This window comes from Mesoplodon densirostris, chromosome 19 (assembly GCF_025265405.1).
Source record: "Mesoplodon densirostris isolate mMesDen1 chromosome 19, mMesDen1 primary haplotype, whole genome shotgun sequence".
NCBI classification, from domain to species: Eukaryota; Metazoa; Chordata; class Mammalia; order Artiodactyla; family Ziphiidae; genus Mesoplodon; species Mesoplodon densirostris.
This window is the reverse complement of record NC_082679.1, coordinates 21,166,058-21,192,076: the sequence shown is the minus strand read 5'-3', so window position 1 is coordinate 21,192,076 and position 26,019 is coordinate 21,166,058. Positions and strand designations below refer to the sequence as shown.

Here is a 26,019-nt window from a genome sequence, read left to right as displayed (position 1 = left end):
GGGAGAGGTTGGGACCAGAGATAAATATTCATGAGCAAGCGCATAGAGCTAGTAACTAAAACCATGAGTGCCACTGGAGAGAGTCTGTAGCAGAGGAAGGACAGTATCTTAAAGGCAAAACCCACAGTGGCAGGAACACAAAGGAGACCATGAAGTAGAGAAGTGGAAGAAAGAGAGAACTAGAAGAAAACTCATCAGAGAATGAGGTCGTGGAACCCAGGGCTTGGAGAGTTTCAAGTAACTGAAGGGCTCCAAATATCCAATGCCCCAGAGACCTACACACAGGCACATACACAGAAGGGCATACACAGGCACAAAGCCACCCACACCTTGAGTACATTCTGTGCTGTGGTTTTGTGTATGCTGTTCCACTGATTTTGCCAATATGGCAAACTGGTCCCCTTTACCAGAGAAGATTGCAGTGGGGGTGAGTGAATGAGATGGGAGGAAGTGGTATAGACCATATTTTCAAGAAGCTTGGCTGACAAGGGAAAGAGATTAGTAGCTAGAGGATGTCAGGACCAAGGCCAGGGTAGAGGACACTTTCTGCTCAGTATCCAAGTCTTCAATCTGTGCATGGGAGGAAAAGGCAATTAACAGGTAGAGCCTGAGAGGTGGAAGAAAGGATAATTGATGGAGCAAGATCCCAGACGATGGGAAGGAGAAAGGAGGGAAGAATGGGTACCAAAGCAATGAAGGTTGAAGACTAGAGAGAGAACAAGTCTGCAATCCAAGTACCACTCTCCCTGTTTGCCAAAACAGGTTGACAAGACACAGACAGGTCACATGCTAGATTATGACAGCCTGACCACAAACCTCAGATTTGTTTCTACCAGCCCAAGCTTACAATCCTGAGACCTGTCCTCAAGTCTGGTGGCAGATGTCCCATAAATGCATGGATGCAGTGGACATCTGTGTATGGTACTCAAGACCACAGTTTAGGACTACCTTGGGTCACTCAAATGGTGTGACATACAGACACTAAAGAAATCCATTCTCCACAACACCTGTACCTGAAGCATCAGGTTCCACGTAGGAGAGGTGGACCCACCTGATCTCTAAGAAGTAAAAGTGTATCATATTGACCGAATATGGCAATCCAAACTTGTTCAAGCCAAAACAGAATATATGGGCTGGATTTGGCTGCAGCTGGGTCCAGAGCACAGAAGCATTAAGGCCTGTCCTCTTCTTGCTGTCTCTCAGGTCTGCCTGATGCACAGGTGGCTACACATGGTGGTGAGCCCATGGCAGCAGGTCCACCAGCTCAACAAAAGTACCAGAGTTGGCCTGGCCTGGATCATATGCTCATTGGAACATATCGCCAGGGCCAGAGGGACTAAATGTGCTGGTTGGGTGAGCCCAGGATGGACTCACCTTCACTGGATGCACATGGGCTAAGAGCAAAGAACAAGTAAGTTATTCCAAGGAGGGAGGCGCATGCTGGGAGGCATAAATAACTAGTGTCCCCTACAACTAGAAATCTGAAGGGGTCTATTCCAAAGTGTCAGCTCTGGAGGGACTGCTCCAGGAATGGAAAACACAGACACAAGGAGCCATGGCCTACACATGCATCTGTGATGGAATGTAGTCCTCGTAGGATATGTGTGAGAAGGAGAAAGAGTAAGCCGCAAGCTTGGAAAACAACAATGTCATTCTAGAAACACTGCATTTTTCAGATTGTGCATCATATAGCTTAGAAAACAGTGCTCATTAGCTTCTCCTCAACCTTTGAGCCTGCTGCCCCTTTCCTTTCACTTCCAATGAACCCATAATCCCATCTTGAGAATTCAACTGGAACTAATTCCTTTATTAAATAAACTTCATTTGGGGGCTGACTGCCATGGATCTTGGGAGAAAATGCATCTTGCTTTTGCAGAGACCAATCTAGGTCAGCAATGCAAAAGCTTCTTTTTTAGAGAGTTGAACCTCAGCTTAGATGAAGGGCCGAGGAAGCTTCCACACTGACGGTGCAAAGTGAAGAAGAGGGAGTAATCACATGGAAGCCAGCTCAGGGGGCAAACAGAGTGCACAGCCACCTGCTGCTTCCCCTGTGCCCTCCAGGAGAGCCCTCTGAAGCAGGGGCATCTGTGTTCCCGAGCAGGCACCAGCAACACCTCCAGGGCAGACTCAGAGCTCTCCCCACTGGCGGGGACCTGAGGCAGAGGTTCCAAAAGTAGTCCCTGCAGAGGCTGTCAGTTTGATCAGGAGTAAGAGTAGACAGGGATGAACCAAACACTTAAACATGGTTAAAAGGGTAAATTGTATGGTATGCATGTTTTATCATTAAAGTAAATAAATAAAAGAGAAAAAAATAGACAGGGAAATTGAGGGCTCGGTTCTCCAGTCTCAGTGCCTCTTCAGGCAGGAGACAACCCTGTGACAGCCAGCCCCCCAGATAGTCCCTAATGACCCCTGTCTCCTGGTATTGAGTAGTACTGGCTTGTGCAATCAGTTCATTGCAGAAAAGATGATGTCCTTGGAGGGTAGGTCATAAAAGATACTTCAGCCTCTGCCTTGCTCTCTCTTGCATCATTCACTCTGGGAGAAGCCAGCTGCCATTTTGTGAAGAGACTCAAACAGCGAGTGGAAAGGCACACACAGTGAGGAAGCAGGGACCCCCCCACCCATATCCATGCGAGCCCTCCTGGGAGCAGGTCCTCCAACCCGAATCAGGCCTTCAGATCACCGAAGCCCTGGCTGACATCTGGACTGCAAGATGAGAAACCCTGAGCTAGAACTCCTCAGTTAAGCCACTCCCAAATTCCTGACCCACAGAAACTGAGATCATAGATGTTCTTTGAAGCCACTCAGTTTGGGGTACTCTGTTATGCAGTATTAAGTAATATAACTCGACTTCCAGTTGCAGGCTAACAAGTCTGGTCTCCTTGCTATCTGTCTCATGTTTGCAGGACTTGCTCTTCCTCAGTGCCATGGCCCCTCCCTGCTGGATGGACACTTCTGGAGGGCAGGGACCAGGGTGTCATTAATGCCCTCTGCCTCGCTACATCCCCAAGTCCCCTGTGCACTGTAAATGCTCAATAAACATGTACTAGATTAACTTAAATTTCTATCTTTCTCTAGGGGAGAAACCCTGTGAGCATAGTGTTTTCTTCTCTCAGCAATCCCTTTCCGTAACTCAAAATGAGAAATGCAGCTGTTTAATTAACAGAAAACATCTGAACCCAACAAGTCAGATCTCAACAAATTTGATGTGATTCAGGGGCTGCATCTTGCAGAGACAACAGCTGCTTGCAAAAGAATCCACAAGTCAATGCAATCAATTTCAGGAAATTGTGTCCAACCAGCAACTTCAATACCCCAAGAAGGACCTCACTGCGGCACAGATCAGCAGCACACGTCTGCTTAACCGTCCCTGCCAAGTCACAAGCTTCAAACAGCCCATCAATAAGGACTTAACACATTCCCACCACCACCTGCCACTCCATCAAGGTGTCAACGCAGAGCCCTTGGGAGAGATGTTGGGAGACAGTTCCTCATGGGCCTCTCACATTTCTGCACATCTGGTGACAAGAGACCTTGAACTCCAGGTGTTACCCTGCTGGTTCTTTTTTTTTTTTTTTTTTTTTTTTTGCGGTACGCGGGCCTCTCACTGTTGTGGCCTCTCCCCGTTGCGGAGCACAGGCTCCGGACGCGCAGGCTCAACAGCCATGGCTCACGGGCCCAGCCGCTCCACGGCATGTGAGATCTTCCCAGACCGGGGCACGAACCCGTGTCCCCTGCATCAGCAGGCGGACTCTCAACCACTGCGCCACCAGGGAAGCCCACCCTGCTGGTTCTTGAGCAGGAAAATTACATATGTCTTCAGCCATTGAAGAGTGTCACTGAGAGCATAGGAAAGTGTTTTGATAAAGGGTCATCGATTGATTGGTTTGGGTTTGTTGGTTTTTTTTTTTTTCCCAAGATAAACAGAAATCTCAAGAAAAAAGTTAAATTCCTTGCATCTTTTTTCTTAGCAGGAGTTAGGTAAGAGTCTACAGGGCAGAGGGGGGAGGAAACCTGGTGTGCCCAAGCAGAACTAGAGAAAAGTGCCCGTGACTGTGAGCCCACTGAAGTCTCCAGGACACCTGCCTGGAGGGGTTAATCAAATTTGCCCAACCTCCAAAGTAAAGAGACTACTGACCAAATCACCATGTTCCTCTGCAGGCGCGGTAGTCTGAACCTCTTTGAGCAGTATCTTAGTCTGCTTGGGCTGCCACACAAAATACAATAGACTTGGTGGCTTAAACAACAGAAATCTTCTCACAGTTCTGGAGGCTGCAAGTCCATAATCAAGGTGTCTCCATGGTTGGGTTCTGGTGAGGACCGTCTTCCTTGGCTTCTAACTGTGTCCTCACATGGCAACAAGAGAGGGAGCAAGCTCTCCAGTGTCTCTGCTCATAAGGCTACTAACCCCATCATGAGAGCCTCATCTAAACCCAGCTGCCTCCCAAAGTCCCCATCTCCAAATACCCTCACACTGGGGATCAGGGCTTTGACATATGAATGGGGTGGCAGGGTGTGTGTGTGGGGGGGTGGAATTCAGTCCATCAAAGGCAGTCTGAGGTCCTGATCCCCAAGAGCTCCCAGGACAGCCTCACAACTACTGATTCATCCTACAGCACTCCTGGACCCCTCAAGCCCAGGGAACCTTGAAAAGCACCTGTCACCGGGTGGGGAATAGCAACATTATCTACAGTAGGTGGCTGGTTATTCCATTTTTTAAATCTCAAGGGAGCAGGAACCCTCCTCACCTTCTCTCAACCACTCAGTGTGCCCTGATGGTCAGATTGGTCAGATCATCTGAAGACATTCCCTTTTGTTTTCATCTAAACCCAATTTCCTGACATTTTGGTCTCACTAAAAAAAAAAAAAAAAAAAAAAAAAAAAACACTTGGTTATTCTAACAATAATTTATGCTTAAAACCCCTCTAAATTATTTTAAAGGCAGTTGGAAGAAGGAAATGTGAAGGCCCCCCCATGACCAAGAGTTGTAAGCCAGTCTGCCATTATAATTCAACATCAGGCAAAAGCAGTAAAGAGGTGAGATGTCACAGGAAAGGAACTTACTCAGCTTAGTGTCTGAGAATCCAGAAACTCCAGCAAAAACCAGGGACCAGAAAAGCTACCATAGCAAAGGCCAGGCTGGACTAGAGTCTTCGAGTCAACTGGGCCCGCCGTCTATGGCAGTTCCCCCTCCGTCACAGGGTAGTGCAGTCACTCCATAGCAGAGGCTTTGACACTTGAGATTCCCAGAACCCCAGGGAGACAATGCTTCCTGATCCACTTCCTGGCCAGCTGTCTAGAAACGTTGCACCTTCACTCACGCGATAACAAGCATTTCTCACGAAGGTGAAAATAACTCGGGCCCACCTTCAAGAACAAAATACAAAAAAAATGACATTAAAAAAAAGCGATAGGTCAACACTCAGACTAAAACCCTAGAAGCCTTGACACAGTTGTCATCTTTCACAGTAAAGTTGTCTCACAACGGTTACAAGATATGGGGCTTAGAAAATGAAACGTGCTGGAGGAGAAGAAAGAAGAGGCTCATATCTGGGGTAGAAGGAACAAAGGCTTTCCTAAGCTCTGCTATGTCCGTCTCAGCTCTAGAGGATCGGAATGGCCTTTCAACTTGTCTTCAGAGTCCACCTACCATTTTATTATCTGATGAATAGGTTGGTAAAGTCAAATCTGGACACCCTTCAAGGGCGGTTTACAGGCCCCACCTGGTGATACACTAAACAGGTTTATCCCTTCCAGTTAGCACCTGATGCGGGTACTGATGTACTGAAAATTAACATTACTGATCTTCAACCAAGAATATGGTCAACAAGGCATAATTTCTTCTGATCAAAGCTGCTGATCAATGACCTAATGAAAGGGGGTAAAGAGGAAGGGCTTCCTTGGCATCAGAGTGAATTTATGTGTCTCCCATGCAGCACTTATATACCTCAGGACTGTTCTCTGCTCAGGATTCTGCCTTAATAACAGATGACTTTTCAAGCCCAATGAGAAATTTGTGCTGTGTGTTTCCAAGGAAATCATGTGTGTCCCCAGGAGGGAGAAGAAGTCAGCACCTCCTGAAGCAACCAGCCTCGGGGCAAACAGAACTTCAGGCCTGCCACTGCTGGGTAAAGCAGAGTGGCCCACGGTACAGATGAGGCAGGCACTGCTGGCCCCCACACCTGCCCCTGAGTAGTCTTTGCATACCAGTAGCCAGAACCTCCATGGAGAGGAGCCCAGGGATTCGTAAAGAAGGAAAACAATTGACTTCTCCCCAGTTACATCCAAGTGAGATAAGTCAAGCTCTCAAAACGCTCCACATCAGATGATATTCTAGGTCCAGGTTTTCACTGTGAAGATAAATGGGCAAATCAATCGAGTGCGTGGTCAGTCCCAAGTCTCCCCACTTTTTAGCTCTTCTCTATGCCCTCGTCTCCCACCCCATCCTGACTCCTCAGTAATGGCTCAGCTGCCCCTAGAGGAGTTCACCTAGTCACCTGGCAGGGTTAGCCTCAATAGGGATATTTGCATTTCAAAATAAAACTCTTGAGAAAGCGATGCTCTGCCTAAAAGAATGACTCTCCATTGTTGGAATTCCAGGCACTCTGGTTCCCTGGGGGCAGGAGCTTGTTTGTTACCACACTGTTGGGGGTGGAAGGGTGGTATTTTATGGTGCCCCTGGAATAGCACTGCTTAGGAAGCCACCTCTTTGGCCTAAGCGTGAGGTGGCCCCTCTCTGTGCCTTTCAGTTGATTTCAGACATTCAGTCATTCGTGCCTCCTTCCACAAATGCTCTCAAGTGCCGCGTCCAAGCACTGTGGATGCACGAGATCCTGACATGCCTGTCGGCCTCTCCTCCACAAGCGCTGGCTGTCCCTTGATAAGAAGGAGGGAAAGGGCTTCCCTAGTGGCGCAGTGGTTGAGAGTCCGCCTGCCGATGCAGGGGACACGGGTTCGTGCCCTGGTCTGGGAAGATCCCACATGCCGCAGAGCGGCTGGGCCCGTGAGCCATGGCTGCTGAGCCTGCGCGTCCGGAGCCTGTGCTCCGCAACGGGAGAGGCCACAACAGTGAGAGGCCCGTGTACCGCAAAAAAAAAAAAAGAAAGAAAGAAAGGAGGGAAAGTTGCAATCAAGTGGTTCCTAACCCGGATGTCATGAATAAATGTCACCAGATCGTTTCTAACATAAAAAATAAATTGGTAGCAATTTTGCGAAGTAACTTCGGCTCCCTTTGTCTCAATTTCTACCTCTATAAACACAGAAAAGGACACTTTTCACATGAAATTCATGACCTCATGTCTATACATCACTGCCCAGTGTCATATTATTTGCTCCTCAGGTATGAGTGTCTCTTTCCATGGTAATAACAAGGTCACTGGGCAGATAATCATTTCATAGTAAAAGGAAAAAGGGACACCTCCAAAAACAAACCCGACAGGAGTGGTACTCCATCCCTCACCTTCCTCTAGGCAGCCCAGTCTGGAACAGGCCACAGTCTACCGCAAATCCTACCAGCGGAACCGCTCCTAGCCTCCTCTCCTTACACCTCGTTAATGAGCCATCAATTTCAGAATGTCATTGACAATCGCACGGCTTGCACAGGGTCTCAAACTTCTCTCTCCTTTAAACTTCTATCTTATTTAAACCACTTGACTGTAACTGCCCGTTCTGGCAGAGAGGGTGTTGATCAAAATCAACTGTTTACAGAGAAATAATCCTAGCTTCTGGGTGTCGGTGCTTTGTAGTACCACAGGCTGCAGTTCTTTGAAGTGGCCGGTAAACCGGATTTTTAAGGGGCTTGGACGCCAAGACTTGAGGAAGAAGCGCCAGGCCACCGATTCAATCCTTGTGTTAGGCTGCCATCTAGTGACAGATAGGGATATCTGCTGCGGACTGTGGGCAGCTTTTACCTCCAACATCCTAAGTTGAGGGAGAGGGGGAGTAAACATATAAATAATAAATGCCATTACAACCTGTGATAGTCCAAATGGCCAGATTAATTTTCAAGCCATTCTTCTTCAAACGTCAAGAAACATCATTATATAGTAAAAGAGATTTCAAAGCAGACTCAATCGTTGTCAAAAATCTGAAGTATGCCCTATCACTGGCACCTCCAGCCACCCCCTCCCTCAGGTTCTCCCAACAGTGTCAGATGGACTGAGGCCCTCCTCTTGGCTCCTATGGGCAAAGCGTGGGGGCCTCCCTCACAGCCATCAGTGCTCCAAAAGCCAAGGTCAGCAGGCTTTCAGGTGTGTGTTGGAGATGTATCCACCATCACTACATTTAGCTCCTGGGGGTCCCCACTGAATCCAAAGACCTGAGACAAAGGAGCCACTCCATGCTCACAAAGAGGGCTGAAGCCCCCCACCCCCAAGTCCTGACTGTTCTGAAGACCAGCACCGTGGATAAAGTGGGGCCTGGTCACCAATACTGCACTGACAGGCAGAGATGGAGCCTCATGAATGTGGGTGCTGAGAAGATGGAAAACAATTGAGAGTCCAGCCTAAATGTGGAGCCACTCTCTCCTTGGCAAGCTCTGTGTCCCAACTTTTCTGATGCCTGAGGCTGCTCAGAGGGCTTCTGGCCAAGTAAAGCGGCCCTCAGGACCCAGAGCACACAGAGAACCTTTCCGGGACCTGACCCCTCTAGCACCGGGTCATACAAGAGCTGCAGGGAGGCTGGTAAGAGTCCCCAGGGTTCCCTCAAGCAAGACACAAGGGCCTAGAGAGGCCTCAGGGCTTATGGGAGATAAATATTTATCAGATGATTTAAAAAGAAGGGGGTGTGTGGTCTGGGAACGTATTCTCAGTAGTTATGAAAATGTTAAGTTTGCACATGCAGGCAATCACAGTTGCCATCACAGGGAACAATGAAAGTCTTTTTCAGCTCAGAGTTTCCACATCTCAGCTGAAAGTCTTCATCTTTACACTCATCTTGTCCCTCTTTTTCTCTAAGCTCTTTGATGTATTTATTGTATAATAGTATTTTAAAGGCCTTGTCTTTTAGTTCAAACAGCTGGGTCATCTACAGTTCTGTGGTAGTGACCATTCTTTTCTCTTGATTATGGTCACAGTTCCTGCTTTTTTGCATGTCATATATACTGGGTTGTTTGGGGTTTTTTTTTTTTTTCACATCTTAAGCTGTATGGTGTGTATTAAAGAACAGAAAAGAAGAGAGAAGACTATCTGTCCCCTACCTCCCACAGGGCTTTGACTCAAACAATACAAAACCAGGTCTCTTCACTTTTCAGCCCATCCCAATTCCAGTTTGGGGTGATTTTATATCAGCTCCTTCTCTCTCCCACTTTCCCATATTTTGGACCAGAATGGACTCACACATATATAAACACACAGCTCTTTGGCCAGAAGCCAACGACTGTTTCCCCAAAGTTGAGCACAGGGCAGAACAGGCGAGGAGAAATAGGAGCTGCATGTACACATGCCCCATGAAGCCTGCAGTGATTTCCCTGTAAAGCCTTCAAGTGCCTCAAGAATTACCCCGTAACTCCAGTGAAGGAGACCTCTTAGGACCCCAAAGAGCTTCCTGTGCATTCAGATACTCCACCATGAAAACCAAAACCAAGTGTTTCTCAGTGGGTTCAGCTCAGAGTGAAACTTCTTTAGGGAACTGGGCAAATCTATTAGAGATGTATTTTAGACCTTGGGGATCAAGGCAGCCTTGAAGTGTGACTTCTGGATGTTGACTGAGAAACCTGGCTTTCAGATACCGCTATTCGACCACACATGCCAAGTGTGTTGCCAATAGCAACAGTCCTTGCTAGTCAGAATCCTAAATGGTCGGTCTTCAACTGACTTAGAGCACAGTGCTGCCTCTTGACCAGAAGGGATCGACAGGGCCTCCGCCCGTAAACATCAGTCCTTTGCTTCTTGTAGCCAAAGCACCCAACTACCCAGCGGGAGAGGGTTTGCCTGGCAGAAATGTCCAATGTCAGCGCTAGTACCTTACTGCCTAGTCTCTTCATTCTGTCAGAGTGGACAGAGGGCACTATTAGGCCTGAGGAATGACTGCTGGTGCCAGTGCGTCCAGGTCCCCACCACCACCACCACCATTCCCAGCTCCCCTTGTCAGTATACCACCTCTGGACCAGGGTATAGACCAAAGGTAAAGCAGGGCCAGGGAAGTTCCTAATTTTGAGCCTGAGGGACTGTTCCAGCTTTGTAAGGATTAAGATAATGATGGCTATCATCTCTCAAACTGCGCTGTCCATGCCAGGCCATGTGAACATGGGCATCATTGCATTGGATGCTCAAAGGCACCCTAGGAAGCAGGTACTGCTGTCAACCCATTACAGACAGGGCCTTACTGTTGTAGAAAAGCGGCACAGACAGCCCTTATCCCTCTTTAATCACTTAAACACAGAAGAAAGAAAAATTTACATATATATATGTGTGTATATATCTATGTATATACACATAGATGTGTGTATATATATACATATATATATATATATATAATACATACAATAACATGCTGACTTTAACTTGGAGGATTACAATTTTCATTAAAAACAAAGCTTTCCATGTTCTCATTGCAGATGTGCTGGTATTTCTTCAGGATCATTACCTTTTCTTACACTTAAAGGAATGGCAGAAAATCTACTAGAAATAATGTTTTTCTTTCACCCAGAAGTGGAGGAAAGGGAGTGCAGAAAAAATATTTTTCCACTGTATTGTCAGAGGCATTAGATAAATGATTTCTATGGATTTAGTTGTGCTTATTTATATGGAGGTCCTAATTTTCATAGATATGCACTTATTTAATAGTTGAGGCTTAATCTTTTTCACTTTATATATAAAACTTTTCTTGAGTACTCAACCTAATAGCCTGAATGTCTTAAAGCAGCATTCAAAAGAAACCTGTACAATTAAAGCAAAATGTTAATTGTATAATCTAAGAACATAACGGTGTTCACTACAGAACTCTTTCCATTTTTCTGTATATTTGAAGTTTTTGACAATAAGTTGTTCAAGGGTAGAGGGAAGTCACCTGCAATGATACTAACAAATCTTGACTTCCCATGGAACTTTCACAAGGTCGCTAATGGGAAAACATGTGTATCCATGTTTGAAAGTTTATCACTGATAGCTATAAAAAAGAAAAAGAAATTTAAGAAAGTCTTATTTTCACTGAACGAAATTTAGAAAATAGACCAAAAAAAGAATCTCTCGTAAGTTCACTTACACAGCTACAGAAACTTTCAGTATATTGTTATCTTCTTTCCAAACCTTTTTGTGTATATACTATTTGGTTTTATACATTAATATTTTGCAACCTTTTCAAAAATTGTATGTAATTTGTTAAATGGCTGTATGGTATTCCATTATATGTTATATAAACATACCATACTGTAGTTCCCAAACTTAATTACTCAACAGAGTCACCTGGGAACATTCTTTGGGACCCACCTACTAAATAAGAATCTCCAGGGATGGCAAGGAATATGAATTTTTGACGCTTACACTGCGATTATAATGCATTTAATTAACCTACATACTTCATGTGTTTAATCCACTATTTTCAAACATCAAGTAGTTTTCAAACTGCCGCTTAAATGACAATCACAATGATAACAGTACCTGTAAGGACAGGTATCTCTCCGCATACATATACAATTATTTCCTGAGGACAATAAAGTGGTTTGTTCGTTTTTAAAAAAAGACTTAGTGATCAGGGAACTATAGAGTAACTGCAGCTCTGGGCGTGCTTACCCAACCACAATCAGGGAATTCTAGGGAAGACTAGCAGTCATCCAGGGCTGCCTTGACTACTCAAGAAGGGGTCAATTGGGAGTTAAGAGTCCTAACAACCCTAGAAAAACTCGCAAAGACAGAGGTCTGCCTTCTCCCTTATCTCCATAATCACAAAGGTCCTGCTCAAAAGGGCCCCCTTGAGTATAACACTGAAATTGGCTCTTGCTGTCTTCTGCTATTTTAAAAAACAGATATGGTAGTTCACATAGTATGGATCCCCAAGAGCAGTTTCTCAAACTTAGTTCCATAGACTCCTAAGTATTCTCAGGCATCTGCAAGTGCAGTACGTTTTGGTTTAAATGTTGTGTTTCAATTGTGATGGTAACATACATATAAGGTAAATGCTAGACAAGTCACTCAATTTCAGGGCCTGCAGTCTTATGTTTAAGATCAAAATGGCACAAGGTCACTACCACTTAAGAAACTTAAGTCAATGTTTCTCAAACTAGGATGCGTGGACATACTCCCAGGGTTCCCTGAGAATTTTTTTTCTTTAAAAGGAGTTTATACCATACTGAAAGTTGAGAACCACTAGCTTAGAATACAACCCATATTGCTTTTCTTTCCCGAGCAGCACCCTGCCCATGCCCAGCACTCAGTAAAAGTTAAGGCTGCACAGTTCCGTGCAGCATCGGGTCTCACCTAAGAGGTCTCCACCAGGCCTTGCAGCCACACTTCTTGAACCATTCCCCAGGGCAACGAGAATCAATTCCTCGCCTTTTATCTTACTGACAAAAACTAATATGCTGGGTCTCAAAAAAACTTTCAGAGACTATCAAGTCCAACCCCACTCACACAGTACACGGGAAAAGTGAGGCCCAAAGATGCGAAGTGCCTTAAGTGAGATGACACAGCTAGCTAGCAGCAGAGACAAAACAAGAACGTAAGCCTCCTATCCCAACTTCAGTACCTCGGCTGACGTGTAGAGAGCACAATTAGGGATCGCACAGACCTCATTCCCACCACCCTCCCCATCCTATGTCCACCCTCCCCTGGTCCCCAACCCCCTTCTGGCCTCTCCAAGTCGACTCGCCTCGCTCTATTCCGGGCCTTCACAAGGATTCCACACTCCCCAACTCCAACCCTACTTCTTCTGGCCTTCCCTCGCCTACAAAACACACACTGAGAGAGCCCCACCAAGGCGTGGCAGGGTCAGAACCCGCAGTAATCCTCCGCGCTGCGGAGTCCGCTCCGAGGCGCATGCGCCACCCCAAGTCGGCGCGCGTCGGTGACGTCACGGACGGCGCCATCCTCGAGTTTGGAGCTTGTGGCTCCTGATGCCGGTAGGAGCGTGTCAGTCTGTCAGCTTAGCTTACCGCGCGACTTCGGGCAGAAGGAGCCTCTCCACCACAAACTTTGACGAGAGAGGCTGTGGTGGTCGAGGGCTGCTGAAGAAAGTAGAGAGAGGTAAAGAGTGAGCGACGCCTGAAGAAGACGTCAACAGAGCGCACCGGAAGCGGCCCGAGAATGAACAGTAAGACGTGTTGAGGGTCACGAGATTGGAGAGGGGTGGGATGTTAAAGAGTCGGAGACTAGGTGTAGATCCTGGTGAGTGAAAAGGGCCGCTGCGGAGTCCGAACGGATCTGCTGTGGAAATTGTCCCGCCTTACCTAAGTGTAACTGTGGCCCGGAGTCCCGGTTGGCCTGCCTAGTCTCTGAACTATGTCAGAGCTGGAGGCAGGTTCTCTCCGGGGGCTGCTCAGTAGTGAGTGAGTGGTGCTAGAGGTCGGCCCAAGGGCTTGGCGCGACTTGGCCACTGTCTCCCTCTTGGCGTGGTCAAGGCCCTGTTCCTCTGTGCAACCCGGTTTCCCCTTTTGTAAGGTACTGATAATGATGCCTGCCCAGCCTGCTGTTCTGTGAATCACCCTTGTCTGGTGTAAAGCGCAGGGAGCGTGCTGGGGATTGATACCACTAGCCCAAAGCTTTGAGAGTTGAGCAGAGGTGTGCCAAGGAAGGGAGCAAGCACCCAGGGCATTTAGAGGCAGGGGCCTGACACCGTCAAAACTGGATTTTGAGTTCCACCTCTGCCACTCCCTACCTATGTGATCAAGTTAAGTGTCTCAGCATATTTTAACTTCAATTTTCTCAGTGCATAAGAGGAATAATAACTCCTTTAAAGGATTGTTCAGAAAGTATAATGAGATAAAATATATGCAGCTTTTAATCAGGGGCATGACAAGCAATGAGGGCTCAATAACTGTTAGATGTCTATTGTTATAGGAAAAAAAAAGACTTCTGGGTCTAATGCAAGTCACCTGTGACAGGTACAGAGTCATTCCTGGGGTCCAGGCCCTGCAAGTTGCTCTCTACAGACAGGTTTTAATCCCTATCTTCCATCTGAGAGAGAACCAGACTCTATAAAACTTGTAACCCCTTTGGTTTGCTGGTTCAAATGTACTCAGGGAAGCACAGTCGAGCTGGGATGGAATTTATAGAGCGTGAACCAAATTTTTAGTCTTTTGGCCCTTAAACCAGACCTTTGTCTCATTCTTATTCCATTCACACCCATGTTCTATCCCCAATGCCATGGTTTTCTTCTTCAGACAAATTAAGAAACAGGAGTGTGAGTTTTTAAAGGTTAAAACCACATTGAGCAATGTGTATTTTGAGCTTGAAGAAAGATCTACTGTATTTTATCAGTTTAGGACACCATCAATTTTATAATACATCTCAGTTTCCTAGATATTAAAATGTGAAGAGTCTTTTTTAAACATCTATCAGTAAACACAATGTAATAGTTCCAACTATCTTCATCCTGGAAAGCCCTGTCACGTAACTTTTAAATGAGTTACGTCATTAGACTTTTAGAGCAACTGCTCAGGCTGCTAACCTGTGGTATTTTAAACCAGGGCAACTCTAAGTATTGTCTGCTGAGCTTCAGGAGCATCTGAGAACCTGTTAGGAATGCAGGATCTGAGAGTGGGGCCCAAGAATCTACATTTTAATAAGTTCCCAGAGATTCTGACACACATTCATGTTTGAGAAGCATTTTTTTAAGGCACACCATTGGAACTTCTAGCACAGATGTGCCTGGAGGGTAGGGCAAGAGGCATCAGAAAGCTTTGAAGCTGTGCTCATTGTACTGCCCCCATCTGTCTCTGAATAAGCATAGTTATTTTCCTAGTTATAAAAGTCTTAGGTCTTATAGCCATAGCCAACAGAGTTGATCATTTCGTGTTTGTTTTCTTTAAATCCCCCAGGTGTGATCTACCATGGCTTCTCTCAGAAAGATGCAAAACAGTTCGACATTCAGGTACAGTGCTTGGCAGGAGGTCTGGGAGCAACAGAGGTGGTGACAGAGTTGGCTCAGGGGCTTCTTAGCCGTTAGTGCTGTTTCAGATGTCCTTCCCCACATTTCACTCCTCATGTGTCCAGCAGACATGTCAGGCTTAATCAGGCTGTGGTGTTCTGCTGGCCTCCTTTCCCATTATACCAGCGTCAAGTTTGGTTAACTGGGATTCCTTGATCTGTGGCATCTTCCCCTGTGTAGGGGACACTAGGCTATGCTCACCTGACACCTGCCGTGGCAAGCGCTGTCATTTGACCTTGTTACTGTGCCCCTTTCACTCCTGAAGAGGGCAGTCAGGTCACATGTCATAAGTGTAACTGATGGATCATATCTGGGTGCTACAAACCTTCTTTGTCAGTTTGGCAGAAGCTTCATTGGTGACTCATAATGAGGGAGTTGCTTTTGAAATCAAGATTTTGGAAGACTGATACACCTTAGTTTGGCTTCTCCATGAAAGATGGGCCACTTAGGTATTTAAAGAATCAAGTGTCCTTTTACAGTAATAATACTGATAATAATGAATTTTTACTTTTTAAAAGTACAAAGCTGAAGCTTACTGCCCTCCTTACCATGGGCTACCATGAAGAGCGTGTGTATCACACCTTTATCCCCACCTCCCACCCATCCACGTGCCTGCTTCTGCCCATGAAATGAGAGCTTGATTACTATTGACACATTAGCCGCAAGGTGTTTGCAGCCCAGTTAGTGCAGCAAAGGTCCAGGAAATGGCCCCGTTAAGAGGGAGGACCTCAGTAGACCGTGCTCCCCAGGGCTGTGGCAAGCGTGAGGGCAGAGCATCAGAATGAGGAATAGACTGGTGGAACTCCAACTTGAGAGACAGTGATGCTTGTTCCTTCAGGAATTACACACAATTTATGATGGTTACTTTGCCCAGGAGTCCCCTCTAAGTGCAGGTGCTCAGTCACAGTCATGTGAGGCTCTGTTCTATGTGGAAAAGAGTGAACACGTGGGGCTAAGATACGCTGACAGTTTATTTCCTCAAGTGATGCCAGAGCAGACCAGGAAAATAGCCATGCTGCATCCACAGTCTGGAAACTCAAGGAAAGAGAATTACGATATGGCCCCAATGTCAAAATCCCTACCTGCTGCGGCTGGGCCCACCCCGGAGTGCTTGGTCATGCCGTTTTTCCTAGTGTTGGGTCATTTCCTTCAAGGCCATAGCCTGGCTCTACTCTGAGCTTGCCTTCATCTGATCATGACAGTTTAAATACCATTGTCATACATTTCTCAAGGATGAGAGAAGTCTTTTTTTCCAAAGGTAATGGTGGTTTTGTTTGTTTTGCTTTAATTTTTTTATTGTTGTTTTTTTGTTTTGTTTTGTTTTTATCCTCAGAATAACCTCAGAGGGCAGGGTAGGAGGTTGGAGTTTGACGTGGCTGTTTTGTGTGGCAGTTACGAATTGGCATTTGAATGTGACTTGCACATCTGCCCAGCTGGGGGTAGCAAACACGCAGCAGATGAGAGGCTGTGTGAGCCTCAGTGGGTAGATAGGTGGGTCAGTGAAGGCGGCCCATCTGCTGTTGCAGCGGTGTGTGGGAGGGCCTGGGGGTCTGGGGAGCCCCAACCAGAATTGTGAGCACCACACCATCTTGTCCTCATGCAGCACCTAGGAACCCAGCGGGCCGAGGCCTTTGTGAGGGCCTTCCTGAAGCGGAGCATGCCCCGCATGAGCCAACAAGCCCAGGAGGACCACCTGCAACGCAAGGCCGTTGTTCTGGAGTACTTCCCTCACCGGAAGCGGAAGGAAAAGAGAAAGAAATCTAAAGGCCTTTCTGCCAAGCAGAGGAGGGAGCTGCGGCTCTTTGACATTAATCCAGAGCAACAGAGGTACGGCAAGCCTTTCCTGCCTTTCCACCCCAGAGACTTAGTCTTCCTTGTGTTGAGTATGGACTTGGGAAGCTAGGTAGCCCCTGCTCTGCTTGAGCTAAGAGAGCCTCTCCCACTTCCGCCACAAGGGGGCAGGCTTCCTTTACCAATTCGGACTGTTTGGGTTTGGCTTTTCTGCTTGGCTTCTGTCCTATCCTTAACTAATAAGACCAGTGCCATAAGCCATGGGCAACAGACTATTTGTCTTTCAGTTTTCTTAGAAAAAGAGAAACGGATATTTCTTAACATATATCTCTGTAGCTTCTAACAGCACTAGACAGAATCACCCATTGGGGTCTTATTGCCAAAGAACGTGCTGCCCACATGTTTGAGAAGTTTCTGAAAGAGACACGTTACTCTCTGTGGGAGAACATGTTCCTCCCTCCAGCTGGCACTCCATCCCTCCTTGGCCACGATGCGGCATTTGCATGTCTTAGGACTGTTTGTATGCTTTTGCTCCAAGATCTGTAACCAGACAGCCTCCCACATCCCACAAGATAGAGTCTGTCCCTTTGTTCATGGCCCCTCTCACAAAATCAGCTGGGCTTTGGGAGGAGGAAGGGACTGCTGCCTGCCCCTGGTGTGCCTCACCCATGTCCCCACCAATAGAGTCCACTTTGGGTTTGAGCCTGAGGTTCTCATTTCTCTAAGCAGTAGCTTCGTTAAATAGACTCCCTGTGAAGCACCAGGAAGGCCCATTTGGGGTCGTCTCACCTGCTCCCTCTCCTTCACCCCGCCACTTCTCACTCATCCTCCAGACAGACCCTGTCACCTTGCACAGGGACTTATGACAACCAGTAACTCCTGTTTACTGAGGGCTTACTGGGTTCAGCTTCCTGTAACAGAAAACCTCAAAATAGCAGTGGCTTAAATAAGATGGAAGTTTATTTATCTTGTGAAAAGAAGTCTAGATGAACACCATCCTGGGCTGGTGTGGTAGGCAGTTCCATGGCCATCAGACAACCAGGAGTGGAGCCCTGGGTGCGTCCTTGCTGCTCCACCGTTTGTAGGTGTTCCTTCGTGGTCTAAGATGTCTGCTTGAGCTCCAGCTGTCATGCCTGCATCTAACCAGCAGGAAGGATGAAGGGGCAAAGGAAGGCAACGCCTTCCTCTTCTCATTAGCAAAAACTTAGCTTTGAGAGGGTTCTACCCGTGAGGAAACTAAGGTTTGAGAGGTGAAAGTACTGGATTTTAGTGTGGTTATCGGGAGTAGAACTAGGATTTGCACCCAGGCCCCAGTGATCCAGGTCGTGGTCCTTGGCATCAAGCCAAGCTCTGTGCTCTTTGGATGTTATAATCCCAAGCTCACATTGCCTAACGTTTTACCTCTATCTGACTTTGCCACAGATACAGTCTTTTTCTCCCTCTGCATGAACTCTGGAAACAGTACATCCGGGATCTGTGCAATGGTCTCAAACCAGACATGTGAGTTACAATTCTGAAGCCTTGCCCTTTGAGGCAGAGCCCAAGTCTTAGGATCGTTGTAAATGCATGCAGCTTCCGGAGCCTGCTATCAGCATTGCCTGGCTGCGGAAGTTTGTAGACCTGTTTACTTCTTTCAGAATTCATTATCATGGTATACATTATGGGCTTTTGTTTACCTCGTAGGCAGCCACAGATGATTCAGGCCAAGCTTTTAAAGGCAGATCTTCACGGCGCTATTGTTTCAGGTAATTTGCCTGAGAGCACATCATCTGGGTGGCCAAGCCATCATTCAGTGACAAGTCCTTGCTGTGTGGATATCCCTACATCAGCAGCACTTCGGGTGGACGATGACTATAGCTGTCTTAGCCAATTCTGGCCACTCGTTGGATACTCTAAATGGCCTCTGTGTACCTTCTCCACACAGAAGACCCCTGCTGGTATCCCAAAGGACACAGCAGCTGCTGGCACTCACCCACAGCCTCGTATCTTTTTTTTTTTTTTTTTTTTTTTTTTTTTTTTTTTTTTTTTGCAGTACGCGGGCCTCTCACTGTTGTGGCCTCTCCCGTTGCAGAGCACAGGCTCCGGACGCGCAGGCCCAGCGGCCATGGCTCACTGGGCCCAGCCGCTCCGCGGCATATGGGATCCTCCCAGCCCGGGGCACGAACCCGTATCCCCTGCATCGGCAGGCGGACTCTCAACCACTGCGCCACCAGGGAGGCCCCAGCCTCGTATCTTGAACAGCCCCATGGTTTTAAATGTCGGCTGTGGACCAACAGTTCCCAAGTTGTCATCTCCAGCACAGACCTTACCCTTGAACTCCTTGAATTCAACTGTCTACTGGACATAGCCACCCAGACGTGCAGTAGACATTGTAAACTTTACTTATCCAAAACAGAACTCTGGGCCTCTCCTCAGATCAGCCCCTCCCCTGGCCTTCATCATCTAAGTTGCCACTGAGAATCACCTTTAGTAATACCACTGAGTACTACTGAGTGCCACTAATACAGTACCACTGTTTACCCTGGTTGTTCAAGCCAAAAACCTAGGAGGTATCTACATTTCTTCTTTCCTAATTGCCTACCTCTAATCCATTAGCTCGTCCTAACACCCAAATCTAAGCCACCACGTTCTCCCCTGGGTTACTGCAAAGCTGCCTAACCCTCTCCCTGCTGACACACTGCTCCTCCCCTGACCAGGCAGCCAGAGTGAAGATTCTACAACAGAAAGCAAGTTGTGTCCCTTCTTCCTCCTTACTGTGGTCTAAACAGCCTGGCCAACCTCCTTGGGCACCAGGTCTAACCATACTGGCCTGCTTTCTGCTTCTCACCAGGCCTGGCCCTGCCACAGGGTCTTAGCATTTGCTTTTTCCCTCTGCCCAGAGAGTTCCGTGTGCTCAGGGACTGATTCTTTCTCATTATTCAGGTCCCTACTCAGATGTCACTTCCCAGGGGTCTACCGTAGCTAAAGATGACCCCCCACCCCATTACCCTGCCCTTGTTTTTTTTCATAGCACTCATCACTATCAGAAAATACAGTTGTCTGGTTTGGTATACATTACCCCTCCCCCTATTAGAACTGCAGCTTCGTGAGAGCAGGACTTACTACTGTGCCCAGCACCTGCCTAGGACACTGCCAGACACGTAGGAGGCGTTCAATGGATGTGTATTGACTACATTGGGGGGTAGGTGGGGGGGGTGAGAGGCCTGCTGCCTGTGGTAGCAGCTCACTGCTGGGTGGCTCCCATTCTGTTCAGCGTTCAGGAAGTTCTGGGAATACCATGAGGAACAGGCGTTCATTCAGGTCCTGTAAGTGAGACTTGGCCCTGCCAGAGCAACCTGACTGTGGGCCTTGGGGGCGCTAGATACACGTGTGACCTCTTGGCTCCAGAATCCTGCCCAGGACCCCTGTGGCAGCAAGCCTTCCAGAGCACAGAGGCTCTAAAGGCACCGCCAAGGGACTGGGAAGCCTAGGTTCTCATCCCTCTTGGTCCCTGCCCAGCCAAGGAGCCTCCACCTCACCCTGCCCCTGTGGGTGGTCTTTCTTCCTCTGCTGGCTCAAGGTTGGGACCAGAACCCACAGCCCCCGCAGGCCTGGCTGCCTGTGGCTCCCCTAACACCACAGAGGCCTGAGCCTTGAACCACCCTTTTCCTTTGCAGTTACAAAATCCAAATGCCCCTCCTATGTGGGCATTACAGGAATCCTTCTACAGGAAACAAAGCACATTTTCAAAATTATCACTAAAGAAGACCGCCTGAAAGGTACGTAACTGGATCGCCGTGGGCTGTGGCCTCCCCAGCCGGTTTGTCGGCCCTTTCCTCATGGCTCTAAAGCTCAGTTTGGCCTTTCAAGTTAGCACAGATGGTAGGTACCTGCTGACCCTACATTCCAAGCCTGAAGAGACCGTCCCAGCACCCAGGGCTCTCCCGGAGGTACTCATGAGCCCAGCCAGCAGCCTTGGCCAGATGTGATCAAGGGGAGGAGGGGCTGCTTGGCTGTGCCTCCAGGCACCGGGGTCTGTTTCCAGGACTGGGACCCTCCACCTGCCCGAAGGCCGCTGCCTCCCAGCGGATTGCAGCCAGACAGACAGCAGGGACGAAGCTAAGGTAGCACCTGCCCCTGGAGTTCCCAGAGCCAGCGCCCTTGGTGGTGATTCTCTGGGTCCCAGGGAAGCAAGTGCAAGCTTCCCCGCCTGGTGTGCTAGAGCTCACTGCTCTGGCAGAGACAAGCGGCCAGTCTGTCAGGATTTCCACACCCCCTCCTTGCCCATGAATCCAGAGATGTCAAAACCACAGTGGGAGGTTTTTGTTCCTTTAATTTTTTGAAGCTTGGTTTTCTTGTTGCTTTGTTCCATTCCCCTCTATGTTCTTCTGCTCTCATTTTAGACCTCAGTAAGTGGTGTACAAGTTTCCCCAGTAAGCATAAAGCCGTGAGTCCATCTGAGAGTTATGCGGCAAGACCTGTTTCTGGCAGTTTTTCTGGGGGTTTCTGGTCTTGGGAGTTTGGTTCATAGCCTTTGACCCGGAAAACTAGGTGTTGAGTTATATTTAAAATGTGAATAAATTGGCCTTTTGGCAGAATAATCCCCTTTAATCCTGGTGCTGTTACCTTTGTGGGTTCCTCCATTTCTTGTTATCTTTTCCTATTAGCTTGTCGTATTTTCTAATACAAACATCTTGGGAATAATAGTCTCCACGAAAGTGAACTTACTGCCAGGATTTTTTCCCTCATCCTTTTTCTCCTGGTTTTTTTTTTTTAGTTATCCCCAAGCTAAACTCTGTGTTCACTGTGGAGATGGATGGCTTTATTTCCTACATTTATGGGAGCAAATTCCAGCTGCGGTCAAGCGAGCGGTCTGCGAAGAAGTTCAAAGCAAAGGGAACAATTGACTTGTGAGCTCTTCCTGCCTAAGGGAATCGTTTATGACAGCGAAAAACTGGAAACAACCTGAATTACCCACCTTTCAGGGAAGAGATGGTCGGGCCAGTTCTGGTTATAGACCACCTCCAGCCAGTCTAAATCAGAGTTGACGTTTACTCATCTGGGAAGAAGCACACTGTACTGAGCACAGAAGTCAGGGACCACAGGGATGTGTCTTTATAGATGCTCTTGTTCTTGTATTACTCCCACGGACAGAAAAGATTGGCAGAAAACACCGGAATTAACACAGGTTGACTTGAATAGTGAGTTTATTTGGTTTCTCTTTTTCATACTTTTCAGTGTTTTCAGAATGTTCTATGATGAATGAGTTGTTTATGTGATCATAAAATATGCATGTGGGCATGAACAGGCTACAGGAGTGATTCCTGCAGCACCGCCAGGATGGAAGGGAAGGGGAGGCCTGAGCTGTGCCCGGCTCGTGCCTTTACTTTTGCTCTGTCATCAGGCACCGTGTCTCACTAGTTCAGTGGTGCCCTGCTTCTTTGATACATCACTTTAAATCAGGCCTGCTGTCGAACTCTTTGACCTGAGGTTTACTTTGCTGTTTCAAGAAAGTTGAAGAGGAATGAGTGGTGAAGTTGCTTAAGCGACTTAGGGCCCATTCGGGAGTCCGAACTGAGGTGGACCACAAAGGCAGAATGCCGGGCCTAGGTGTGCTTATTGAAGCCTGTTCCAGTATGGGGAGCTTAAGCCTACAAGAGTGTTCTCAATTCCTGAGTCTGTTAGACTCCAAAGGAAGGTGGGCTGAAGGGAAAATAAGACTGGAGCTCTGCCCAAAGCCTAACCTACGAGGAAAGCCTGAGTCCCCAGCAGTGGCACCTTAGTTGACGTCTTAGTCCCATTTTTGCTGCTGGAAGCTGTGCCTCTGCAGGCTCTGCAGTCTGACCCTAGCCCTCTGGGCAGTGTGCCTGTGGGCCAGTAGATGGGCCCTTCTGTGCAGGGCCTGAGTACAGACTGGCCGAATGAGGACGGGGTGGGGACCAGACTTCCAGGGTCTGCTACCAGGAAAGCCACATGGCTCAGAAGGCCCTATCGCCCCTTTCTTTGGAGAAGCAAGCGTTTGCTGACCAACAGGGTGAGGGCAGAAGCATTCCTGGCGACAAACTGGCAGCAAATTCATGTGCTTTTTCTTCTGCACCAAGAGAAGCAGCAATGCCAGAGGCTTCACTGTGTCAGCATTTTGTGCTCAGACTCCACACTGGACGAGAAACACCACGGTGGAGGGGAGAGCGTAAACACTGACTTCACATTATTGGAGGAGGGCAAGAAGACCTAGCGGTGCCTCTGCACCTCCCGAAGGCTGAGCGTGCCCCGGGTCTCCCACGGACGTGCCCGGCGGCTCGACCCCGCTTCCGTCTGTGCATGGTGTCCCTCACTTACCAGGAGGGTCTGAGTCTCCTTGGGTGCTCTCCCCAGTCTAGCCATCACTGCCTGTGGTTGGGAGCTCAAGTCCCAGCACCACCTCAGACAGGGCAGCCTGACCCAGTGACAGCCCCCGGGTGTGACCACGAGGTCACTAGTACTCAGAGCACTCGTTTGCCCAAGGCCTCACAGCCTGAGACAGGTAGAGCTGGGATTTGAACCCCATAGTCTAGCTCCAGAGCCACGGGTGGCCGCAAGGATGCGAAGATACTCCAAAGTGCATGACGTGGTCCCTTTATTACCTGGGTTCCCACTGAGGGAATCTCTGGTCTTCCGTGTAATGTGGCTTCTGTTCTTCTGGCTATCTGAAAGTGCCACACTGGTAACAGCATAGGTGCTATAATTTCCTAAACCCCACTGCTCTTACCCACCCCTCTACAATGTAAAAGGCAGCCAATGTTGTGTAAATATACAGTTGCTTTCCAGAAAAGTTGTTGGAACCAATTGCCATGTGAAATCTGTTTTTCATTTGGCACAGACTCAAGTTTCCATGTGAGTGGCTGTTTAATTTGTAGACTTCTCTCCCCCTCCCCAGGGAGACTTCGGTGAGAACGCTCACCTGCCACGAAGCTGCTGCTGCTGTGCATGTCTGTTTCTGGGACGCGCTGTTGTCCCCAGGCCCACTTAGCACTGGATCCTGTGCTCCAAGGACCATGCCATCCTCCCAGGCAGAGGAGGGGCCAAGGAGGGTGCAGGCCAGGCTGGGCACTGGCTCTGAGTGAGCGTTCCCAATGAAGCTGCACTAATCGCTGCATAGGGAAGCACACAGGGCTGGCCGTGTCCCCATGGCTGTGACACAGGGCTTGTCATGGAGAGCGGTGTGGTACTTTGCAGTCCAGTCTCTCCCTTCTCCACTGCCCAGGGAGCAGGATCCCAGCAGAGCTGGGGCCTTTGACATGTAGGATACCTGTGAGACACAGCTAAATTTGCCTTGTGTGTAAACCTTAATGCCCAGGAGAACTCTGACCCAGAGAGGCCCATGGAGCAGCAGAATAGCTAACACCTCAGGACAGGATGGAGGAGGCCTCGGGGTCAGGAGACATCAGTCCAGTGACCCACTGTTCCCCAAAGAGCGAGGGGGCCCCAGGCCCTTTACATCCCCCAGGGTCAGCTCTGTGGAGGACACAGCCGCACTGTAGGGCCTGCAGAGGACAGGTCAGAGCCTCTAGGGCAGGAAAAGGGTGAAGCACCTGGAGGGTAAGAGGGACATGACGGGCCACGGCTATTGTATTAGCCCGGCCTGCTGTAACAAAATACTGCAGGTGGCGACTTAATCAACAGACATTTTTTTTCTCACTGTTCTGGAGGCTGAAAGTCCAAGATTAAGGCGCCATCAGGATTGCTGTCTGGTACGAGCTTTCCCCTTGGCCACCTCACTGCGTCCTCAAATGGCCTTCTGTGTGCACTCGGGGGCGGGGGGAATCTCTGGTGTCTCTTCCTTTCTTATAAGGACCCCAGTCCTAAGGAATTAAAGCCCCACCTTTATAACCTCATTTAATTTTAATTACCTCCTTAAAGGCCCAGGGCTTCAGCACAGGAATTTGGAGGGAACATAATTCAGTCCGTAACAGCCGTGGAGCTGTCCCAGCTGGGACAGACTAGTTGTGCCCCCACCCTGACCCCCATCCTCGGACACTGGCCTGGCCTTCCCACCCCCCATATGGAGTGCTTGGACCCAGCCCAGCCGCGGGACCCTGAGCTCCCATCGCCGCAGGACTCTAGGACCTGCTCATAGAACTTCAGTTCAGCTGCTCCGTCCAGTACCAGGAGCCCTGAGGGGGCTAGGTTCCCTTCTGTTTCTGCAACAGCTGAAATCGTCTTCCCTCGCCCTCTTGTTGGGGCCAGGCACAGTCTGGTTGGGGAGGAAATGCACACACAGGCAGGCAGGGTGGGCAAGGGAGGCTCCCTGGGGGAGGCAGCTCTGGATCCAGGCAGTTGTGGGATGTGACGAGCGTGGTCACAGGCTCCGGGCAGGGGCCTGCGGGGCCAAGGTGGAGGGCCCAGGAGATCTCCTGCCTGCAGGGCCCAAGGCCAGCAGGAGGGGCTGTGGGACTACAGCTGCCAAACTCAGGAGACGCCTAGCTTATCAGTGGGAGGGGAGAGATGGCGGGAGCTGCTAGCTAAGTTCTAACCCATGGGGCAGAATGTGGAATTCTGCTGATCCAGTCACCCAGTTCTGAAGTCTTTTGACACTTGAGAGCGTCACCATCTGTCAAGTGTGGCCATGAGACTGAATCAGGGTTTCCCGAAGTTGTATTCTAGCACTTCCTGTACGAGAATCGGGATGCGTGTTAAAAGCAGCCAGATCATGGGCTGCAGTCAGTCTCCAGGGGTGGAGCCCAGATAGCTTTGTGTTCCTCTAAGACCCCAGCTGGTTCCTCCAGTCGTTGATGTTTGAGGATCATGGACTCCAGATGGTGTCTAAAGTCTCTTCCAGCTCTGACATCTGGACTGTGATTTCAGATTTGGGCCTCTCGGGATGGTGCTTTCTCGATGCCAGAAAAGATTGTCAAATGACAGATCTCTCAGGTTCTGAAGAGTAAACAGGAACATTCCCCCCAAAAGCCATAAATTATGCTAAAAAGCGTTCTTTCTGGACAATGGCTTTAGTTCTAATTTAGTTTGCATTTCTTAGCTATAATGCCTAATTAAGACATCTGTTAAATGTCTATAATATTAATTTAATAGAGGGGGTTCTAATAGAACTGTATTGGACTTGTCCATTTAATTAACCTCATGGGCCTTTAATGGCTGTCTTAAATAGACATCATTAACAAGAGTGCT

General features: G+C 48.3%; 1 protein-coding gene across 3 annotated transcripts; it reads left to right on the top strand.

The window, feature by feature from the left end:
• The first annotated feature begins 13,012 nt into the window (after nucleotides 1-13,012).
• Nucleotides 13,013-22,053, top strand: POP4 (POP4 homolog, ribonuclease P/MRP subunit). Of its 3 annotated transcripts, none has more exons than XM_060085131.1 (7): nucleotides 13,013-13,248; nucleotides 14,975-15,027; nucleotides 16,688-16,911; nucleotides 18,298-18,375; nucleotides 18,559-18,620; nucleotides 20,532-20,633; nucleotides 21,632-22,053. In XM_060085131.1, exons 1-7 carry the CDS (start codon nucleotides 13,242-13,244, stop codon nucleotides 21,766-21,768), a joined length of 663 nt encoding a protein of 220 aa, XP_059941114.1. In that variant the 5' UTR covers nucleotides 13,013-13,241; the 3' UTR covers nucleotides 21,769-22,053. The 3 variants fall into 3 exon arrangements, with proteins under 3 accessions (XP_059941114.1, XP_059941113.1, XP_059941115.1); XM_060085130.1 differs by having other exon boundaries at nucleotides 13,243-13,322; XM_060085132.1 differs by lacking the exon at nucleotides 18,298-18,375 and having other exon boundaries at nucleotides 13,243-13,322.
• Nucleotides 22,054-26,019: the final 3,966 nt, after the last annotated feature.

Coding starts and splice junctions, on each gene's coding strand:
- POP4 (XM_060085130.1), top strand. CDS start 13,289: ATGTTAAAGAGTCGGAGACTAGGTGTAGATCCTG. Junction 15,028..16,687: donor CAAAACAGTTCGACATTCAG/GTACAGTGCTTG, acceptor GTCCTCATGCAG/CACCTAGGAACCCAGCGGGC. Junction 20,634..21,631: donor TAAAGAAGACCGCCTGAAAG/GTACGTAACTGG, acceptor TTTTTTTTTTAG/TTATCCCCAAGCTAAACTCT.